The 19,356-nt window shown below is 40.2% G+C and overlaps 1 protein-coding gene across 3 annotated transcripts; it reads right to left on the reverse strand.

The window, feature by feature from the left end:
- Nucleotides 1-1,758: 1,758 nt before the first annotated feature.
- fam3a (FAM3 metabolism regulating signaling molecule A) lies at nt 1,759-19,346 on the reverse strand. 3 transcript variants are annotated; one of them, XM_061903434.1, is made up of 11 exons: nt 19,126-19,345; nt 18,534-18,629; nt 17,381-17,412; nt 17,190-17,285; nt 9,789-9,812; nt 9,578-9,704; nt 7,355-7,413; nt 7,224-7,274; nt 6,189-6,273; nt 5,737-5,863; nt 1,759-2,746 (listed from the first exon to the last, which is right to left on the reverse strand). In XM_061903434.1, exons 3-11 carry the CDS (start codon nt 17,391-17,393, stop codon nt 2,648-2,650), a joined length of 681 nt encoding a protein of 226 aa, XP_061759418.1. In that variant the 5' UTR covers nt 17,394-17,412; nt 18,534-18,629; nt 19,126-19,345; the 3' UTR covers nt 1,759-2,647. The 3 variants fall into 3 exon arrangements, with proteins under 3 accessions (XP_061759418.1, XP_061759419.1, XP_061759417.1); XM_061903435.1 differs by lacking the exon at nt 18,534-18,629 and having other exon boundaries at nt 19,126-19,346; XM_061903433.1 differs by lacking the exons at nt 1,759-2,746; nt 5,737-5,863; nt 6,189-6,273; ... (4 more) ...; nt 18,534-18,629; nt 19,126-19,345 and adding an exon at nt 14,564-16,345 and having other exon boundaries at nt 17,381-17,418.
- Between the last annotated feature and the right edge of the window lie 10 nt (nt 19,347-19,356).

Genomic DNA, 19,356 nt, shown 5'->3' on the forward strand with positions numbered 1-19,356 from the left:
TTTATCTCAGTTACAATCGGGTGGAAGGCGGTGTACACCCTGGACAAGTTGCTAGCTCATCGCAGCCTAATAAAAGAATATAATTAAAAATGAAAATGTCTGATCAGTTAAAAACAAGTTATTCCTTGTTGACTTTTCAAGTTTACGCACTTAAAAAATTTATAAACAGTTCATAGTTTTATGGTATGTTTATTATAAAAGAGACAGGAATTGTGAAAAAATAATAATAACGCAAATCAAAGAAAAACACATTAAATAAAATCCTAAATTAGATTACATTTTCATCTCATCCATTTTCTTCCGATTATCCAAGGTCGGGTCACGGGGACAGCAGCATAGGCAGAGAAGCCCAGACTTCCTTCTCCCCTGCCACTACGTCCAGGTCCTCCCGGGGGATCCCGAGGCGTACGCAGGCCAGCCGGGAGACTTCCCAACGTGTCCTGGGTCTTCCCCGTGGCCTCCTGCCGGTTGGACATACCAAAAACACCTCCCTCGGGAGGCGTTCGGGTAGCATCCTGAGCAGATGCCCGAACCACTTCATATGCATGGCTCCTCTAAATGTGGATTATATTTGATTGAGGAAAATAAGTATTCAATCCTATTTCAAAATGTGGCTTTATTCACAATGCTTGCGAGTTTGTAGGGGATCGGAATTTTACTCAAACTACAAGTACATTTGTAACCTTTATTTCAAACCGTTTGTTAGCATGTATTTCTCTGTTTAAATGTATTGATATTTCACTTAACAGTGGAATCAAATAAATGTGCCCTCATGATTGCCACACAAACAATCTCACTAAAATGAAAACATAGCCTTCTAGGCAAATGTAACTTAAGCACCATTGAAAATACACGTTTTAGCTGACTGTACTGCGGTTCTCAACCTTGATGTACCCCCTGTGAATTTTTTTTTAATTCAAGTACCCCCTAATCAGAGCAAAGCATTTTTGGTTGAAAAAAAGAGATAAGGAAGTAAAATACAGCACTATGTCATCAGTTTCTGATTTATTATATTGTATAACAGTGCAAAATATTGCTCATTTTTAGTGGTCTTTCTTGAACTATTTGAAAAAAAAGTTCAATTATAAAGAAAGATTTCTACACATATAGAAGTAATCAACTTAAAGTGCCCTCTTTGGGGATTGAAATAGAGATCCATCTGGATTCATGAACTTAATTCAAAACATTTCTTCACAAAAAAATAAATATTTAACATCAATATTTATGGAACATGTCCACAAAAAAATCGAGCTGTCAACACTGAATATTGCATTGTTGCATTTCTTTTCGCAGTTTATGAACTTACATTAGTATTTTGTTGAAGTATTATTCAATAAATATATTTATAAATAATTTTTATAATTTTTATAATAATATTTATAAATAATTTTTGAATATTTAAAAAAAAAATCTCACGTACCACTTGGCATACCATCAAGTACCCCCAGGGGTACGCATACCCCCATTTGAGAACTACTGCTGTAGTCATTGCAGGCACCATATTATCATGGCCCGAATTATATTTTTTGATATTGTTTGACATTAGTATGTTGTGCGGTTCCACAAGCAACCACATTGTGTGCTGAATATATGTTCTAAAGTGCACATTGCCTCTGTCCATGCGTGTTTGTATGTGAGATCAAACTGTGTACATTCAAGAAATCGCTTCGAGCGTGATGAACCCAACAACCCCGATGAAACATTGATTTCTGTCGCCCTCTGGTGGACTTTATGATCTCCAATTGGACTGGACAGAAAAAGCATGCAATTATTTTATTGAGAAACAAACAAAGCTTTGTATAAAATTGCAGTACGTAAATACAACAACAAAAAAACTTACACGTAAAACAGCAATAATATTTTTTCTATGCATTTAAATAATTGTAATACATTAGAACTTGTGGATACAGTCAGCATTTTAAAAACATTCACAAGTATATATTCAACATTGTCAAACCAAGCTCAAAGCTGTGGACAAATAACATCCAGCATCAAAAAATATTAAAATGTGTAGCAGTGTCCAAGTGAACCCAGAAGATGAAACTCCTGTGTTGTGCGGTATAATAAATATTTTTTTTTATCAAAGTCAACAACCTAATTGTCAAGCAATATCTGTAAACAGTAAGCTCGTGCATCAGGTTCTAATGGAACAATGGCTGCTACTACTATGCGTAATTTCACAGAAATATTTATCACAGCATTCAAAATATTTAAGTTGAATAAAAAATATGATGTTTACATTTAAGCTTCTGCATTACCGCACATATTTCTCCTGCTGATTATGTTTACTCGTCACTTTCATGAAACCAAGTGTTTCGAGAAACCTTAAGATGTGGTGCAAGTTCTTAGAACTCTTTGCATCTTTTGTAGCAGAGACAAAATCTATTACTTTCTCCAAAAAGCTCTGGAAGACTTACACATCTTCATGTTACATTTTTCATCATTCACTTCTTCACCTCTCTTGAAGAACCTCACACCCAGATGGCTTCCATTCCACACCAAGAAACTCTTTCACCACTACGTCTGCATTTACATATATCAGGTCCCGAGATCCCGGAAGAGAAAACTAGGATGCTTTCAGTCTTAGCTTTCCAACAGTCAGTCGGGTGTATATAAACTGGGTACCTCATATGTTGACAGGTCTGAATTAATTTTCCAGGGGTGGTCTTAAGGGAATACAGCCATCCATCTCCAGAGACTCTGGCCAACCTTCGTACTTGTTGCCGGTTTTACTGTTCTTCATACGCTGATGGGAGCAATCAAACCAAACCGATCGGATCAGACTTCATCAAAAGAGATGAATTGTGATGCTTTTTTCCCCTCTCTCCTATACTAGGTGCTACTGCTTCGAGAGCTACAGGCAACAGCACTATTATAATTCTAAATAAATAATACTCTGACTAGTACTATAAATAGTAGCAGTATTCTCCTTTATATTAGCAGTAGCTGTGGTGTTGCATGGGCTGACAGTGCCTATAGGCAATTACCATAATTTCCCGGACTATTAGCCTTTTTAACCCACACTTTGAACCTTGCGTTATTTTTTTTACATTGCAGCAAAAAATATATGGATTGCTATGTTTCCAAGCTTCACATGCTGCTAACAAATTTGGCCTTGTCATATCAGACCAATGAAATTGCTGTACAGGTGGACCAATACGTAATTGGTGGACCAATTAAATTGTTTGCATTAAATCAGGAATCTTCCACTTATTCCAGGCCCAGGAACTCCGAACTGATGGGCAGTAGCAGCGTATATATCTTGTATGAAATTATTATCTTATTTTATATTGAACTCGCGACCCCGAGAGGGACAAGCGGTAGAAATCGTGCAATACTAACGATATTCAAGTAACAGCACTGTGCCACTAGTTGCTCGCTGGGAGATAATCCCCAGCTTGACAAATGGTGAACTAATCGCTAGGTAACAACTAACGTGACAATTGCTAGCTGACAACGAGGGCGTTAATTGCAAGCTGACAAATAAATCGCAAATAGTTAGCTGGCCATAAACGCTCTATTGCTAGCTGGCAACAAGAGCACTAACCCCCAGGTCACAACTCGTGCACTTATTGCAAACTGGCAACTCGTACGCCAATCGCTAGCTGACAACTAGCGCGGCAATTGCTATATGGCAACTTGGGCACTAATGTCTAGCTATCCCAAATGGGAACCTGACTAAAATAATATAATTATTTATTCCTGTCATGTTATTATTTATTCACATTTCAGTGTTTTGGCTCAATATTCATGTGGATTTAAAGACAATTACGTTTGTGGAAAAATTGCGGGGGGAAAAAATAATAAAAAAATATATTATAAAAAGATCACCTAAAAAATTCATGTGTTAAAGACCTCTTGCAAATCAAACATACTCACATAATTATTCAGTCTGCCATTTATTTTATAGACTTAATTTCATCAAGACACGACAAAATGCAAACAACACAGCCGTAATGCAGAAGATAATTGACCTGGCCATCGAAAAAGGAAACAGCGTGACGTAAATCCACCACCGCCAAGGAGGCCCCCTAAATGCCTGACCGCTGTGCATAGAAGAAAGTACTAGCCCAGAGGCAAAAATGAAAGCGTAAATGGGAAACCAGACCGAAAAAAGCGTGACGAAACCCCTGAGTCCTTTTAATGCTGAGACCGAAGGGGACATCTCAAATAACCCCAGCAGCACGTTTCCAGAAGACTACTGTATGTTGTACGTGTTTAAGGCGTGGTATTCTGTTACATTTGTGAATAAACACAAGCGCCTGTGTAACTATTTCAGATTTCAATGTGTACACCTGCGGCTAATAGACATATGTGGCCAACATACGGTTTGTACAAAAAACATTTTGTGGGTGAGGCTTAAAGGCTGTGCGCTTTAAAGTCCGCAAATTACGGTTTATCCGTATTAACTTAAACATAAGATGACTGGATATAAGACAAGATTTATTTTTCAAAATGTTTTTACAATAAAATTGACCTTTTTAATGTATTTTCAATAGCAATGAAATAACAGGACAACTTTCGTAGTTGCTCAACAGTCTTATTAACATGATCAGGCTTCTCTGCTTGCTTACTTGCTCAGCTATTGAAAACACTTTTTTCTCAACAGAACTTTGTGTCAATTCAAGATGTTTTTATCATTTGAAACCTTCTGCATCTTTTTCTGTTGCATCTCTTACAATTTGGAGGTTGTAAACCCTGCTTTATTTGAAAAGTGCCTTTTTTCCGACAATAGATCACAAATAAATGTAAGCCACACCCACCTAATTTTTGGACTAATTTCATTTTGTACATATATTGGCCACACAAGTCTATAAGATGCAGGTGTACATGTTGAAACATTAAATATTTACACAGGTGCTTGTGTTCATGCAGAAATTTAGCAAAAGACAGTGTCTGTAACATGAGTCATTGTCCTTCTCCTGCATGCCGGTCCGGTCAGTCTTTCAGGGCCAGTTAGTATGGCTGAAAATCCATACTTAGCAAACGCTGTTTCCCTTTTCGATGGCTTTGTTGATCACTTTTGGCTATGGGGCTGTGTCGTGTGCATTGCATGTCATCTTTAGGATGAAGGTGAGTCCATAAAGCTGAATGAAAGCTGAAACTGTGTGATGGTTGTAAGTGTGTTCGATTTAATATGAACAATTTCATTGGTCCACCGTGACCTGTCTAGCAAATTAATTGGTTTGATGTAACAAGACTAAATTTCTTGGCAGCGTGTGAAGCCCGTGAACATGAAAAAACCCATAAATATGCCACAACCTTGCAAAAAGCGCAGGATTTAACAACTCAAGATACCAAACAGTATAGTTGCGATAGATTAAATGCCCTGAGAATACAATGACCAGCATTAGTGACACCATGCATAGACAAAATATTTCAAGATTTATTCTGATATAATTTTGATGTTTATAAATTACAGTTTATGAAAACCTTGAATTGAAAATTTCAGAAAATGATGGGCTTTCAAAAATAGTAAATCATGAACAAAAGTTATAACAAATAAAAGCTTGACATATTTCACTTTGTATGTAATAAATGTATATCACATATTGGTTTCACATTGGAAATTTAATTGCTCAAATGAAAAGCCTTTAACCCAACATTCAATTTTTTTTTAGTTTCACTGACCGGAAATTATGGTAATCACTGTGGAAAACATTTATGCCAACACTAAGCAGTGAGCACATAACAATTCAGGAATATAAATAGACACTGTAAATACATTATAAGTACCTGCTCAAATGGACTCTTATTCTCGATCCCTTTGGCACCTACAAACACCCAGCTGTCCCGAAAGGCCAGGTCCTTCACGGCTATGCTCCCGAGCTCCTCAAACAGTCGGCGAGATTCGTCATTCAGCCTGCGGCCGGACATGAGAAAAATGTTTACTTAAAGATGAGCCTCAACCTTTTTAGAAGGAATGTTAATAATGAAATAAAAGTTAACTACAGAACACTTTACAAGCTGTTTACAATGTATGCAATCTAGGAGTATGAAAGAATCACTTATCCTGCTTGTTATGTTACACCACATGCATCATGTAAAGATAAGAGCTTTATACCTGATAGACTGTAGATAACCACGAATAATACATAAAAAAGAAAATTGATGTGGACCCAAATTGATCCCTGGGGAACCCGATAGGGTACTACAAAGTGGGTGAGGTAGTAATAGTAGATTATTACTTGGAAGCTGGATCGTCAAAGGAGGCGACAAACACCAGTGTTCCCTCATGGAGAGGCCTCAGAAACTTCAATAAGTCCGAAACATCTGAGGACAAAGATCACAGTCTTGATTTCATACATTACAATAACACTAGGGATTTAACAATATGAAAATGTCATTTTACAGTTATTGTGACCAAAATGATTACGGTTATTAATATCACGGTATAGTTGAATGTGCTCAAAAAGTACTTCTACATACGGAAATTTTTCACCAAGTTTTTTTTAATTTTCTAATAACTAAAATAAATACACACACTGTTCGAAAAAAAATATTATTTTGCATGTTTTGTGTTTTTTATGCTTTATTGATAGTGTTTTAGTCTTAGTATTTGGTCTATTTAAATGGTTAAGCTTTTGTTGTTTCAAATATTGATTTGTATTATAGCACTTGAATATTTCTTGAAATTAAAAGTGTGCAACAAATAAAATATATTATTTATGGCAGGCGTGGTGGCATCCTATTCTGTTCAGCAGTCCTTAAACGCACCATAAAAACACCTTGTCTCGTATTCCTACGAGTAACTCTGTTCTAAAAGAGCAAAGCTTGTTTATTTAATGTGCACCACTGAATATCTTAGTTTCACATCCAGCAATGTGTTGTTTGTGTTGAGGTATGTTGTTTCTGAATGGTGAAAGATGATAATAAATTGTATTTTCATGTTAGCATTTAAACCGTCAGCGATCCTGTTCTGTCTCCCTGTAATGTGTGTTTAAACTTGAATGGGATTGTGCTGAAAATTTTAATTTTCCTGAAGGAACTCTCCTGACGGAATAAATAAAGTACTATCTAATCTAAATCTAATCTAATCTAATCTAATCTAAATTGGCGAGCTGGTGCCAGTCAGTCCGTGAGTTAACTGAAGTGCAGTAATCAGTCACTGTCTTTTAACAATTTTTAATTAAAACAGTAATACTAACTGTCAGGGGTTTTATTGCAGTTATCACTATAAATTGTTAATCGTTACATCCCTAATTAACATCAACTTTGATTACCTCCTGCCCACATGTCAAAGCTTTTTGTTTCCAGGAGTTCCCCAGAGACCCCTGTGGAAAGAACAAAAAACAGTGTGTGATGCTTCATCATTAAACCCAAATATAGTCATAAAACACTTGGGTCATGGTACCATTCACCAAAGCGATGTTTATTCCTCGGCCAACGTTGTTCTTTACACTGCTTAATAACCTGTGTGAGAGGAATAGGGTGAAGTTAAAACAATCCAAAGCACAACACTTCTTTGCCTTGCTCGTTATCACTCTTACATTTCAGCTACTTACTAACTTAGAGTAGTCAATGTAAGCTACAATTGGAGTACAGATATACTACACCTATTATTGTCTAAATAGTTGGCAACACAAGTGAATAAACCTCATAAATTGTGTCCTTGGTGTAGATATTTAGTGCAAGCACCAGAATCCACCAACCACAGGACCTTGTATATTTTGGGTATGGAATACACCAGAGCTACAAAGGTTGTTACTGAAATCCTCTTTCACAAAAGTCACCTGACATCTCAGAGATGTGTTAGTACTGCTTTACTTCTCTAAAGCAGTGATTCTCAACTGGAGGTATGATGTCCCATTGTACAACAAAGGACACACTTAATACATATCTTTCTTTGCACATATCTGGGACGTAACCTTCAGCTGTACCATATTTTGTTTACTTCAGTATTTTTTTTTACTCCAGAAGATTCAGCAATTGGATTACAGTTATGCAATAACGAGCTAAATGAATCAAACATTTCTGATTTCTGCACAGCATTTAAATCTTAATTTAGAATTTATCCGTGCAACATCCCTCACTGTGCAGCAGTCGGCACCATTACAAATCTAAACACCAACAGCTAAGGCAGTTATTCTCAAACTGTGGTATGTGTACCACTAGTGGTACGCAAGCTCCATTTAGTGGTACACCAGAAATCACTTGATTACAGTACAGTGTTTTATTTCCATATATCCAAACACAGTGTTAGTGTTCAAACAGTGTGTGAAGTTATATTGGCCAAAAATATTAAATATACTTGTTAAATGAAATCGCTGTCTTGATTTTAATGAATACATAGGCCTACTACACTACTGTATTTTAATGTTGGTCATTATGGTGGTACTTGAAAAGCCAAGTGTTTTCTGAGGTGGTACTTGGGGGGGAAAAAGTTTGAGAACGTTTTGGTGAATCAGGCTTTATGAGCCAATCAGAAAATAAGTATCCATGTCTTCACATCACAGATCATTTTAGATATTTTTAGACCAATTCGATTAGGCTAATAGAGACTGTGCCACCCAAATGTGAGACGGTATCTGCCTTTTTGAAGATTATATAATGCAATGTAACAGCTCTAAAGTTCAGTCCACTGTAGAACTCATTTCACTGTCCGTACCTGTCCGAACACTTGGGCAAATTTTACTTTCTTTAGCCAGACTTTGGATGCATACTGTTGAAAAATGTTCACCTGCTCCATATTTAAGATTTTTTTTTTTTTTAAAGAGCTCTGCACTTAGGGCCTTATTCTCCCGTTTGTGTTGTAGTGTTTTTCTACACGCCTGAAGTTACCCACATCTCCCTCGTTCGTTACCAAAAGTACTAAAGTCGTTGGAAAAATATGCACAAGGCCAGATTTGACAGCTATTGCCCACATTTTAGGGTTGCTCCTGGGTTGGATGAAGGCGTGCTGTAACACCGTGACAAACTTACATGAAGGAGGAAATTGCTGCATGGACAGAATAAGCACAACTATGCATCTTGAATCCACTTAAGCGCATGGGACAATAGGATCCTAAGTCCCAAAGACACTCTCCCGGACTTAAAGATCTCTCACACAGAGAGCTTTGAGTTGAAATTATTAAATAATAAATAACAGTAATTTGGATTTATTTATACATTGAACAGGTTTTCAAAAAGTATCAAATCCTCCAAAGACTTTTTCTAAGAGACTTAGCTGACCGTGTACCCCATCGGCCGGGACCCGTTTTCATTGGATTGCTGGCTTTGCCGGGTTTAGAGATGACATTCTAAACATGTCTTATAACAGCTTTTTTAGCTGACGGTGTGTCTCTCAGCCAAACCAGTTGACCACTAAAATAACGTATAACCAAGTTTATTTTCTATAATGTTATCTCTTGAAAAGATATACTGTAATAAAAATAAAATTCTCCTGAAATGTGAAGTTTGTACTCACTTGTGTTAGTGTATATACTATAGAAGTGATAAAAAAAAGAATTGAAGAAAAGGGGAATGACACAAATAAAGAAGAAAAAGGGCAGGAAGAAAGAAAGATTGTGACATGAACTAAATTAAAAAGGAGAAAACATCAGAGAAGTCAGTGGAAACAGTATGTACATTATCTCACATTTTATCCTCCAGACAGATTTTGGGCCCAATGACATTGGCAGCTCCAGATACCAGACGGAAAGCCAGGTGTTTGGAAGGACATGGTGCTGAAAGGCCACATTTATACCGCCGTGGTCGCACTTCAGCTTTAAAAACAAAACATATATTGTAGCTATATTACAATTCTGCTGGAGAAGGATCTGATATTTAAAGTATTGTCTTATAAATACCAGTTGTTGGTCCCTGACTTTCACCTGAAAACAATTGAAAATGAAAGAGAATTAGTCAAAGAAAAGGAATTATTTTACAGAAACTGTTATCAACACCCACCAAACACCTTATTAGATGCAGCTGCACAATCCAATAAGAGCCAGTAATGTTTGGTGACCTGCCAGAGTGGTTTTAACTAACAATATGTTTACTATTGTGAGAGGCATACAACTACACTGGTTTGTAATATAGGTGTTGCTTATATTTTGTATAATGTAAAACATATATTACACACCTATGAATATGACCCTGTGTCTTTACCTAACTTATTTTGGCAGCGTTAAGTGAATGTCTGTCTATAAAGCATGTAATTAAACCTAATCAACTTTGTATGTTTATGGATGACCACAGTGTATCACACCAGGTATCTCCAAAGATCTAATACAACTGTCAGCACAAATTGTTAAATCAGTGGGAAGCCTGAATAAAATAACTTATTTTTATTTTCTATACAGGACGACATCACAACTTCTAAGATTATAGTTCATATGAAACAGGTCTATGCCTTGTTCTTTAATTAACAAAAAAATAGATCACCTAATCATAAATTTTTTTTTACACAATATCCTTCCATTTATCTTGCATGACTGCAGGTTTAAAATGTCTTCTATGTTCTAGGCATGTTGTGCGTTGAAACAACCTTGTTTAATAAATGGCATGTCTTTATTCTGACTTTATGGGTGACTATAGCATCTTTATATTACTTTATATAGTGTACATTTGTAAAAAGTAACTGTGGAGGAGGGATTGCAACGGAGTCAACTACATTGCACAGTGCGCATATACATGTGTAGACGGCGTCAGCTCAAACAGTTCCCAAACGGGTACTTAAATTGAAAACACACAAAATGTTGTAAAAACTAAAGCAAAATCAAAATGCCTTTTTTTCCCTTTTATGACATTCAAGTTGAGCAGACTAGTAGGTAATGGATTATATGATAACTAAGTAATCCATCCATTTTCTACCGCTTATTCCCTTTGGGGTCGCGGGGGGCGCTAGTGCCTATCTCAGCTACAATCGGGCGGAAGGTGCGATACACCCTGGACAAGTCGCCACCTCATCGCAGGGCCAACACATATAGACAGACAACATTCACACTCACATTCATAAAAATATAATTTAAAAAATCCACCAAAAAATTGCATAAATATTGCATCAATACATCCATCCATCCATCCATTTTCTACCGCTTATTCCCTTTCGGGGTCGCGGGGGGGCGCTGGCGCCTATCTCAGCTACAATGCAGACTGTGCAAAAATTACTTACTTGAATGGAAATGTTTGATACTCAAAATTCTGGGTGTTACTGAATGCAATCTCGTTCCTCTTACATGTTATTGGTGCATAATGAGGAAGTGCTGTGTTGTTGTTAAGGCTACTAGCAAGGCGAGCGCTACGGTGCTAGCAATGTGATGAGGGCTGCCTGTTAAGGTCACATTTTTTCCGACATTAAAACACTTTCTTGTGGTCTACATAACATGTAAAAGTGGTTCTTTGGTTAACATTTTGCATAGATTTTGTTTTACTGACCATCTTCAAGCTGTTTTCTGATTGTCTCTCGAGGATGCGTTTTTTTGTTAGCGGTCTTATTTACATGCCATAGCCCTCTTACAACCCAGACCCCACTTTGTCTGTGTCTCCACCCTGTGAGCCATGTTGCAGTTTTCAGTGCTTGTATGTCGAGTCTACTGACAGATAAGTTAGAACTATATGTTACTTCCTTTCAGAAATGGCAACAGCGGAGGATTTTAGCTTGCATGTGCACGCATAAGCCAGTCTGCCCGACAAGAGGATAGAGAAGAATAAGGAACTTAATGATTACAACATTGGACAGCAACTGAATAAAAATGGCGCAAAGCTCTTGGGATAAACCTTTACCATACATGGAGATATCTGCGGATGTAACTGAAACAATATACATAAGTAAAATTTCAAATTCCAAACAGCTCGTTTGGAGCGAGTTTGGAAAAAGACAAGCTTGTTTTATCAATGTCTCTGCCATGCCTCCATGGTTTGATTTCAAATTTTCCGGATGTATGGGGATCCCAAATACAGAAGAAAATGTACCAACAAGGGCTTCACGGTGGGAGAGGGGTTAGTGCGTCTGCCCCACAATACGAAGGTCCTGCAGTCCTGGGTTCAAATCCAGGCTTGGGATCTTTCTGTGTGGAGTTTGCATGTTCTCCTCGTGAATGCCTGGTACTCCGGCTTCCTCCCACTTTCAAAGACATGCACCTGGGGATAGGTTGATTGGCAACACTAAATTGGCCCTAGTGTGTGAATGTGAGTGTGAATGTTGTCTGTCTATCTGTGTTGGCCCTGCGATGAGGTGGCGACTTGTCCCGATTGTAGCTGAGATAGGCGCCAGCGCCCCCCGCGACCCCAAAAGGGAATAAGCGGTAGAAAATGGATGGATGGATGTACCAACAAGTAAGAAAAGTTGGTTAGCACAACATTAACTCTTTATACTGTCAAAATAAATATATATTTAAACATTGATTATAACAAAAAAAGCAACTTTAAAAACACACTCCTACAAATTGTTGAAAAAAAAAGAATGTGAGTTGCTATGCGCAATTACACACTAACCTCACTCTACTAATCTTCTACCGCTTTGTCTCTTAGGTATAAACAGTACTGAAATATTACCAAGTTCCAACACTGTTAACATTTACAAATCTAAAAAATATCACCCCAAAACGGCTCAATGTACTGATTTTTTAAATAATGGCATTCCCTGCTGGCACTAAACCTATATTGCATTCAGTACAGTACAGAGAAAAAACTGACTGAAATATCTATGGATTGAACAATGATTCTTCTTTTATATAAACACACCCACACTCATATATATATATATATATATATATATATATATATATATATATATATATATATATATATGTGCATATTTAATTCCCTGAAGAGCAGGGAAACCTGCGAAACAGGCTTGTCGGGATGAAATAGCCTCTGTGTTTTTTCCTTACCTAACGTATATTCCACGCTACCCCGGTATTAAGCGCTGTAAAATGGATAAACCACAGTAACCTCGACTATCTTTATATATTTATATATTATATATATATACACACACACACACACACACACACACACACACACACAGTGGGGCAAAAAAGTATTTAGTCAGCCACCGATTGTGCAAGTTCTCCCACTTAAAATGATGACAGAGGTCTGTAATTTTCATTATAGGTACACTTCAACTGTGAGAGACAGAATGTGAAAAAAAAGAATCCAGGAATTCACGTTGTAGGAATTTTAAATAATTTATTTTTAAATTATGGTGGAAAATAAGTATTTGGTCAACCATTCAAAGCTCTCACTGATGGTTTTGGCTCAAAATCTCACGATACATGGCCCCATTCATTCTTTACTTAACACGGATCAATCATCCTGTCCCCTTAGCATAAAAACAGCCCCAAAGCATGTTGTTTCCACCCCCATGCTTCACAGTAGGTATGGTGTTCTTGGGATGCAACTCAGTATTCTTCTTCCTCCAAACACGACGAGTTGAGTTTACACCAAAACGTTATATTTTGGTTCGGCGGCTGTGGCTGTACAGCCCCACTCTGGAGTGACAATCTCTGGTGCAGTTGGCGCAGACGTATGGGGAGGGTTCTGACACAGGAGCAGGTCCCGCGTCACGCAGTTTCCGCTTTAGTCTCCTCGCCTGCAACCGGGAGATATGCTTCTCCTCTGCATGGCGGGTTCCTGTGGCAACAGTCTGCCTCCAAACGTTGCGGTCTTTTGCAGCTTCCTCCCAGTTGTTGTGGTCGATGTCTGCCAGTTTCATGTCACGTTTGCACACGTCCTTGAAACGCAGTCGGGGGCGACCAAGGGGTCTGGAGCCTGTTGACAATTCGCCGTAAAGGAGAGCTCTGGGGAGCCGGCTGGGGTCCATTCTGTGGACATGGCCAAGCCATCTCAGGTGGCGTTGGCTGAGCATGGTGAACAGGCTGGTGGAGTGCGCACGATCTAGGACTTCCATCTTGGGAACTTTGTCCTGCCATGAGATTCCCAGGATGCGGCGAAGACAGCGCATGTGGAAGCTGTTTAGCTGTTTCTCATGTCTGGTGGAGGGGGTCCAGGCCTCGCTGCCATACATCAGTGTGCTAATGACGCAGGCTTGGTAGACCTGGAGTTTAGTGCGCGTGGATAGATAGTTGTTCGACCATACTCTTTTGGACAGCCTGGCCATCACTGTGGCGGCTCTCGCAAGCCGGATGGAACATTCTGTGTCAAGTGACAAGTCACTGGAGATTGCGGATCCAAGGTATGTAAAGGTGTTGACACATTCCAGAGTCTGATTGTCGACAGAGATGGAGAGTGGAGTTTCAGCATCTTGGCCCATGACATTGGTCTTCTTTAGATTGATGCTGAGACCAAACTCTTTACAGGCAGATGAAAGCCTGTCCATCAGCCTCTGGAGCCCGGACTCGGTGTGGGATGCTAGAGCTGCATCATCAGCAAAAAGCATTTCCCTCAGGAGGACACTGGTCACCTTGGTCTTGGAGCGCAAACAGGCAAGGTTGAAAAGTTTACCATCGGCTTTCGTGTGTAGGAGGACACCTTCAGAACATGTGCCAAAAGCAGTAGACAGAACGAGGGAGAAGAAAATTCCAAAGAGTATTGGCGCAAGAACGCAGACCTGTTTTACGCCGCTGCGGATAGGAAAGGCCTCTGATGTTCCTCCTTCCCAACAGACGGAACCCTGTGTGTTTTAGTGGAATGATCTTATGATGGCGAGGAGTTTTGGGGGGCAGCCAATCTTTGCAAGCAGCTTGAAAAGACCATCTCTGCTGACAAGGTCGAATGCTTTAGTGAGATCAACAAAGGCGAGATATAAGGGTCTCCTCTGTTCCCGGCACTTCTCCTGCAGCTGCCGAAGGGTGAAAATCATGTCCACTGTGGATCTTGCTGCCCTGAAGCCACATTGTGACTCAGGGTAGACACGTTCTGCAAGGAGGTGGAGTCTAGCAAGGGTGACACGAGCAAAGACTTTCCCCACGATGTTAAGCAGGGAGATGCCGCGGTAATTATTACAGTCACTGCGGTCCCCCTTGTTCTTATACAGTGTGACAATCTTGGAGTCACGCAGATCCTGGGGGACGGCTCCATTCTTCCAACAGAGGCAGAGGAGATCGTGAAGGTGCGGCAGTAACGAAGGTTTCCCAAGTTTTATGACATCAGGTGTTATCCCGTCAGCACCTGGGGCCTTGCCGCATGAAAGGTTATCAATAGCTTTGCTGAGCTCTTCCTGCGTGGGTTCCTTGTCGAGCTCAATCATAACAGGCAGGTTTGCAACTCCAATCAGACCCGCCTCTGACACAATGCTCTCAGTTGCATATAACTCCGTATAGTGTTCGGCCCATCTTTCCATGTGCTTATTGCGGTCAGTGATCACTTCACCAGTCTTGGCTTTCAGCGGTCCGCTTTTCTTGATGTACGGGCCGGTTGCTTGCTTTATCCCCTCATACATGCCCTTGATATCTCCCGTGTCTGAGGCCCTTTGTATGTTTGAGGAGAGCTCGAGCCAGTAGTTGTTGGCACAGCTACGTGCCATTCGCTGGGCTTCGCTCTTGGCCTTTCTCAAGCCGTCAAGGTTCCTCTGTGAGGGGTTTCCCTTGTGCTTGAGGAAAGCAGTACGCTTTGCCTCTATAACTGGCTCCATCACAGCAGCACTAGCCTCAAACCAGTCTGCATTTCTTCTCATTCTCTTCCCGTATGTTGCAATGGCTTGGTCGTAGATGGTATCACGCAAGCAATTCCATTTGTCCACAGCACTTTGCCTGTATGATGGTCCACAGAGTGCTTGGTCAAGGGAGGTGAGGAAGCGTTGTGTGACAGCAGGGTTGGTATAACGGCTGGCATTGATGCGTGGACGGGCCTTCTGCTTGGTGTGATAGATCGGTTTTGGTCGTAGCTTGACCTTGCTGAGGACTAGTGAATGGTCCGTGTCGCAGTCAACACTGTGAAACGTCCTTGTGAGAGGCACGCTGTTAAGGGCCTCTCGTCTCGTGATGATGAGGTCGAGCTGGTGCCAATGTTTAGATCTGGGGTGTCTCCAGGATACCCGGTGCAGAGGCTTACTCTGGAAGAAGGTGTTTGTGATGCAGAGCTTGTGGTAGCAGCACAGCTCTAGCAGACGTTGTCCATTTTCGTTTATACTACCCACTCCAAAGTGACCAAGGCAGTCTGGCCAGGATTTGTGGTCAGCACCTACCCTGGCATTGAAGTCTCCCAGAAGTATCAGATGCTCATTTTTCGGGATAGTGTTGAATGCCGCGTCGAGCTCCTCGTAGAACTTGTCTTTAGACTCTGGTGGTGGGTAGAGGGTCGGGGCATAAGCACACAACAGGTTTGCTGGTCCGCTGCTGGTAGAAAGGCGGATTACAAGGATCCGCTCAGACCCTCCTGTCAGTGGGTCCATCATGGGAAGCAGAGTGTTATTCACTGCAAATCCCACACCATATTCCAGAGATTCCTCTGCACTCTTTCCCTGCCAAAAGAAAGTATAGTGCTTTTCTTTCAGAGAGCCAAAGTCAGCAAGACGTGTCTCTTGGAGCGCAGCAATGTCGACATTGAGTCAGTGGAGCTCACGGTCAATGATGGCGGTCTTGCGCGAGTCGCCAATGAGATCAAAGCTGTCCAAGAGCCCTGTGCGCATTGTTCTGATATTCCAGCTTGATACTCGAAGAGCTGGTATCTTCGTTTTCTTTCTCACAGTTTTCGCTTTTTTTCTGATCATCTTTGGTGCAATTGTTGACGTTTGCTAGTCGTGCTTTACCCTATTCCCCGCCAGGATGATGCTGGCTCTGGCGGGTTGGCACCTAATTGACCGGGGGCTGCCCGGCTTGAGGCGGGCGGTGGCCAATCATTAGTCAATGATTCCTCCCACCGTCGAAGCTGGCGCAAATCGAGTGGAACTTAAGACTACCAGCTTCCGTGTTGGGGGGAGGCTGGAGTATATATATATATATATATATATATATATATATATATATATATATATATATATATCTATATATATATATGTATATGAAAAGTCGAGGTTACTGTGGTTTATCCATTTTACAGTGCTTAATACCGGGGTAGCGCGGAATAAACGTTAGGTCAGGAAAAAACACAGAGGCTATTTTATCCCGACAAGCCTGTTTCGCAGGTTTCCATGCTCTTCAGGGGATTAAATATGCACGCGCGCACACACACACACACACACACACACACACACACACACACACACACACACACACACACACACACACACACACACACACACACACACACACAAAATGTGCAATAATAAAATCTATATGTCATGTTTCTTTAGTTGTATGACTTACTATTGAAAATATGGTGCACAACTGAACTGCTTCCACCTCCAAACAAAGTGTTTACAAGTAGCAAGGTGAATCCCACCAACAGCAGCACTGCCAAACCTGTGCGACAAACAGGATTGAAACAAACAAAATATTAATAGTAACACACGACCAAAAGTTTATATCTTGTTAAGTTGTTACCTGAGTAAACATACCTGTAAATCTCATGATTCAGGCTCTTGTCGACCTACAGGTGAAGATGGAAGACAAACTCCATATGAGGGTGGTTGGTTTGTGTGTACACAGTGCATTTTTACAAGGCTGGCTTGTTCAAAAACACGTTTCCATTCTTCATGACACACACGAGTGAGGTGCCACTTGTGAAGCATTTCTGTATTCTTACAACCCGATTAAAATCTTTGACAATATTCATTCCCATTTTGTTTGGCTCTTATTTCTGAAACCAATGCCATTATAGTAAACATGTTATATTATATAAAAATGCTCCAATTTGTTAAATCAAACAATTATTCCAGCAGATACTGAGGAAGGGAGGACTAGGGGTAAGATATCTGTGAGGGTCGGACTGCATTTCCCCCGCCTCATGATAAGATGCTGCCTTCTGTTTGATCAAATGAAGAACAGAAATGTAACATGATTTCAAATGTTGCTCCTGGCTCACACATGAATAATGCTGTGAGTAGAGATTGAGGCGCACATGAAGTGTATTAATTAACTCATAATAAGTTCCACAATTGGTAATGTTTATATTCATCTTGGAAAAAGCAAACCTTCAACTTTGAGTACACAGTGGTATTTCAGCTTGAGCACATGATAAAATAAGGCCCCTTCGTTTGATATTCGCAGGTGAATTGGATCACTTCTCACAGGAAGGAGGCCCTAATTGGGACTTCAAATGCAAAAGTGATAGCCCTATCCTTGGGAGTAGACTACCTGTCTAGTTCAAACACCAACCTTTAAGTTATGAGTTAACGCACAGACACTTACACACAAACATCTCTTTTATGGTCAGGAGGTGTTGTTTAGACTTAGCGCACACCCAAACAGACAAAGAAGGAATATATAAACTGATGGTTTAGCTTCTCCAGGTTAGGAATCCTCGATTTTTTTAACTAAGATTCCTCCGGGTACTGCAGACCAGTTCAAATGACGCTTGCTTATAATAAAGCAACTTTTGGTTCAGCAAAATTCAGTTTTACCGTGAATTGATTAACGTGGACCCTGACTTAAACAAGTTGAAAAACGTATCTGGCCTTTGTGGTTAGAGTGTAAGCCCTGAGATTGGTAGGTTGTGACTTCAAACCCTGGCCGAGTCATACCAAAGACTATACAAATGGGACCCATTACCTCCCTGCTTGGCACTCAGCACATCAAGGGTTGGAATTGGGGGTTAGATCACCAAATGATTCCCGGGCGCGGCCACCGCTGCTGCTCACAGCTCCCCTGTGGGGATGAGTCAAATGAGGAGGATATTTTCACCGCACCTATAGTGTGTGTGTGTGTGTGTGTGTGTGACAATCATTGGCACTTTAACTTTGATTCAGGTGATACCATTTAGTGGTCAATTGTACTAAACATGTACTGTGCTGTTTCATATAATGCAACCTCTTCCTTTGCAATCTACCAAAAAAAGTTTCAACCAATCAATCAAATAGCAGAGCCTCTTCGACGTCTCTTTTGATCCAACTACGCATGCGCGTCGTCCCTCGGCTTGGGAGGTGACGACAAGACCAGAATTACACTTCACACACCTAATTAGTTTTTTTCAGGAATTAAGCTATCTTCCTCAGTATTGTAAATTCCATTCCAATAAAGATTAAGAAAAAACGTTCTGGAATGAATTACCAATGACTCCAAACTGTAAAACGACAAGTAAACTAAACAATGTTGATTAGTGTGTGTGTGTATCATTATATAGTGTTGATTGTAATGTACCTACCCGATATTTGTCGTGTCCAGGCGTAAAGTGTTGCTTTCCCTGGGTGACTGGGTTTAGTGGCAATTAGCGACGAAAGAGCAGTATACCAAGCTTTAGAGAAGTTAAAGTACTTTTTTCGCCGTCTCTAGCCTGCTAAATTTCAATTGAAGTATCCGAAGTATTTCCGACCTGACGGATATGCCCAATCTCGAGACACATGCACTGAGTCTGCGCGAACAACATCACGTGACA

Source organism: Nerophis ophidion, linkage group LG06, assembly GCF_033978795.1.
Source record: "Nerophis ophidion isolate RoL-2023_Sa linkage group LG06, RoL_Noph_v1.0, whole genome shotgun sequence".
Taxonomy (NCBI): Eukaryota; Metazoa; Chordata; class Actinopteri; order Syngnathiformes; family Syngnathidae; genus Nerophis; species Nerophis ophidion.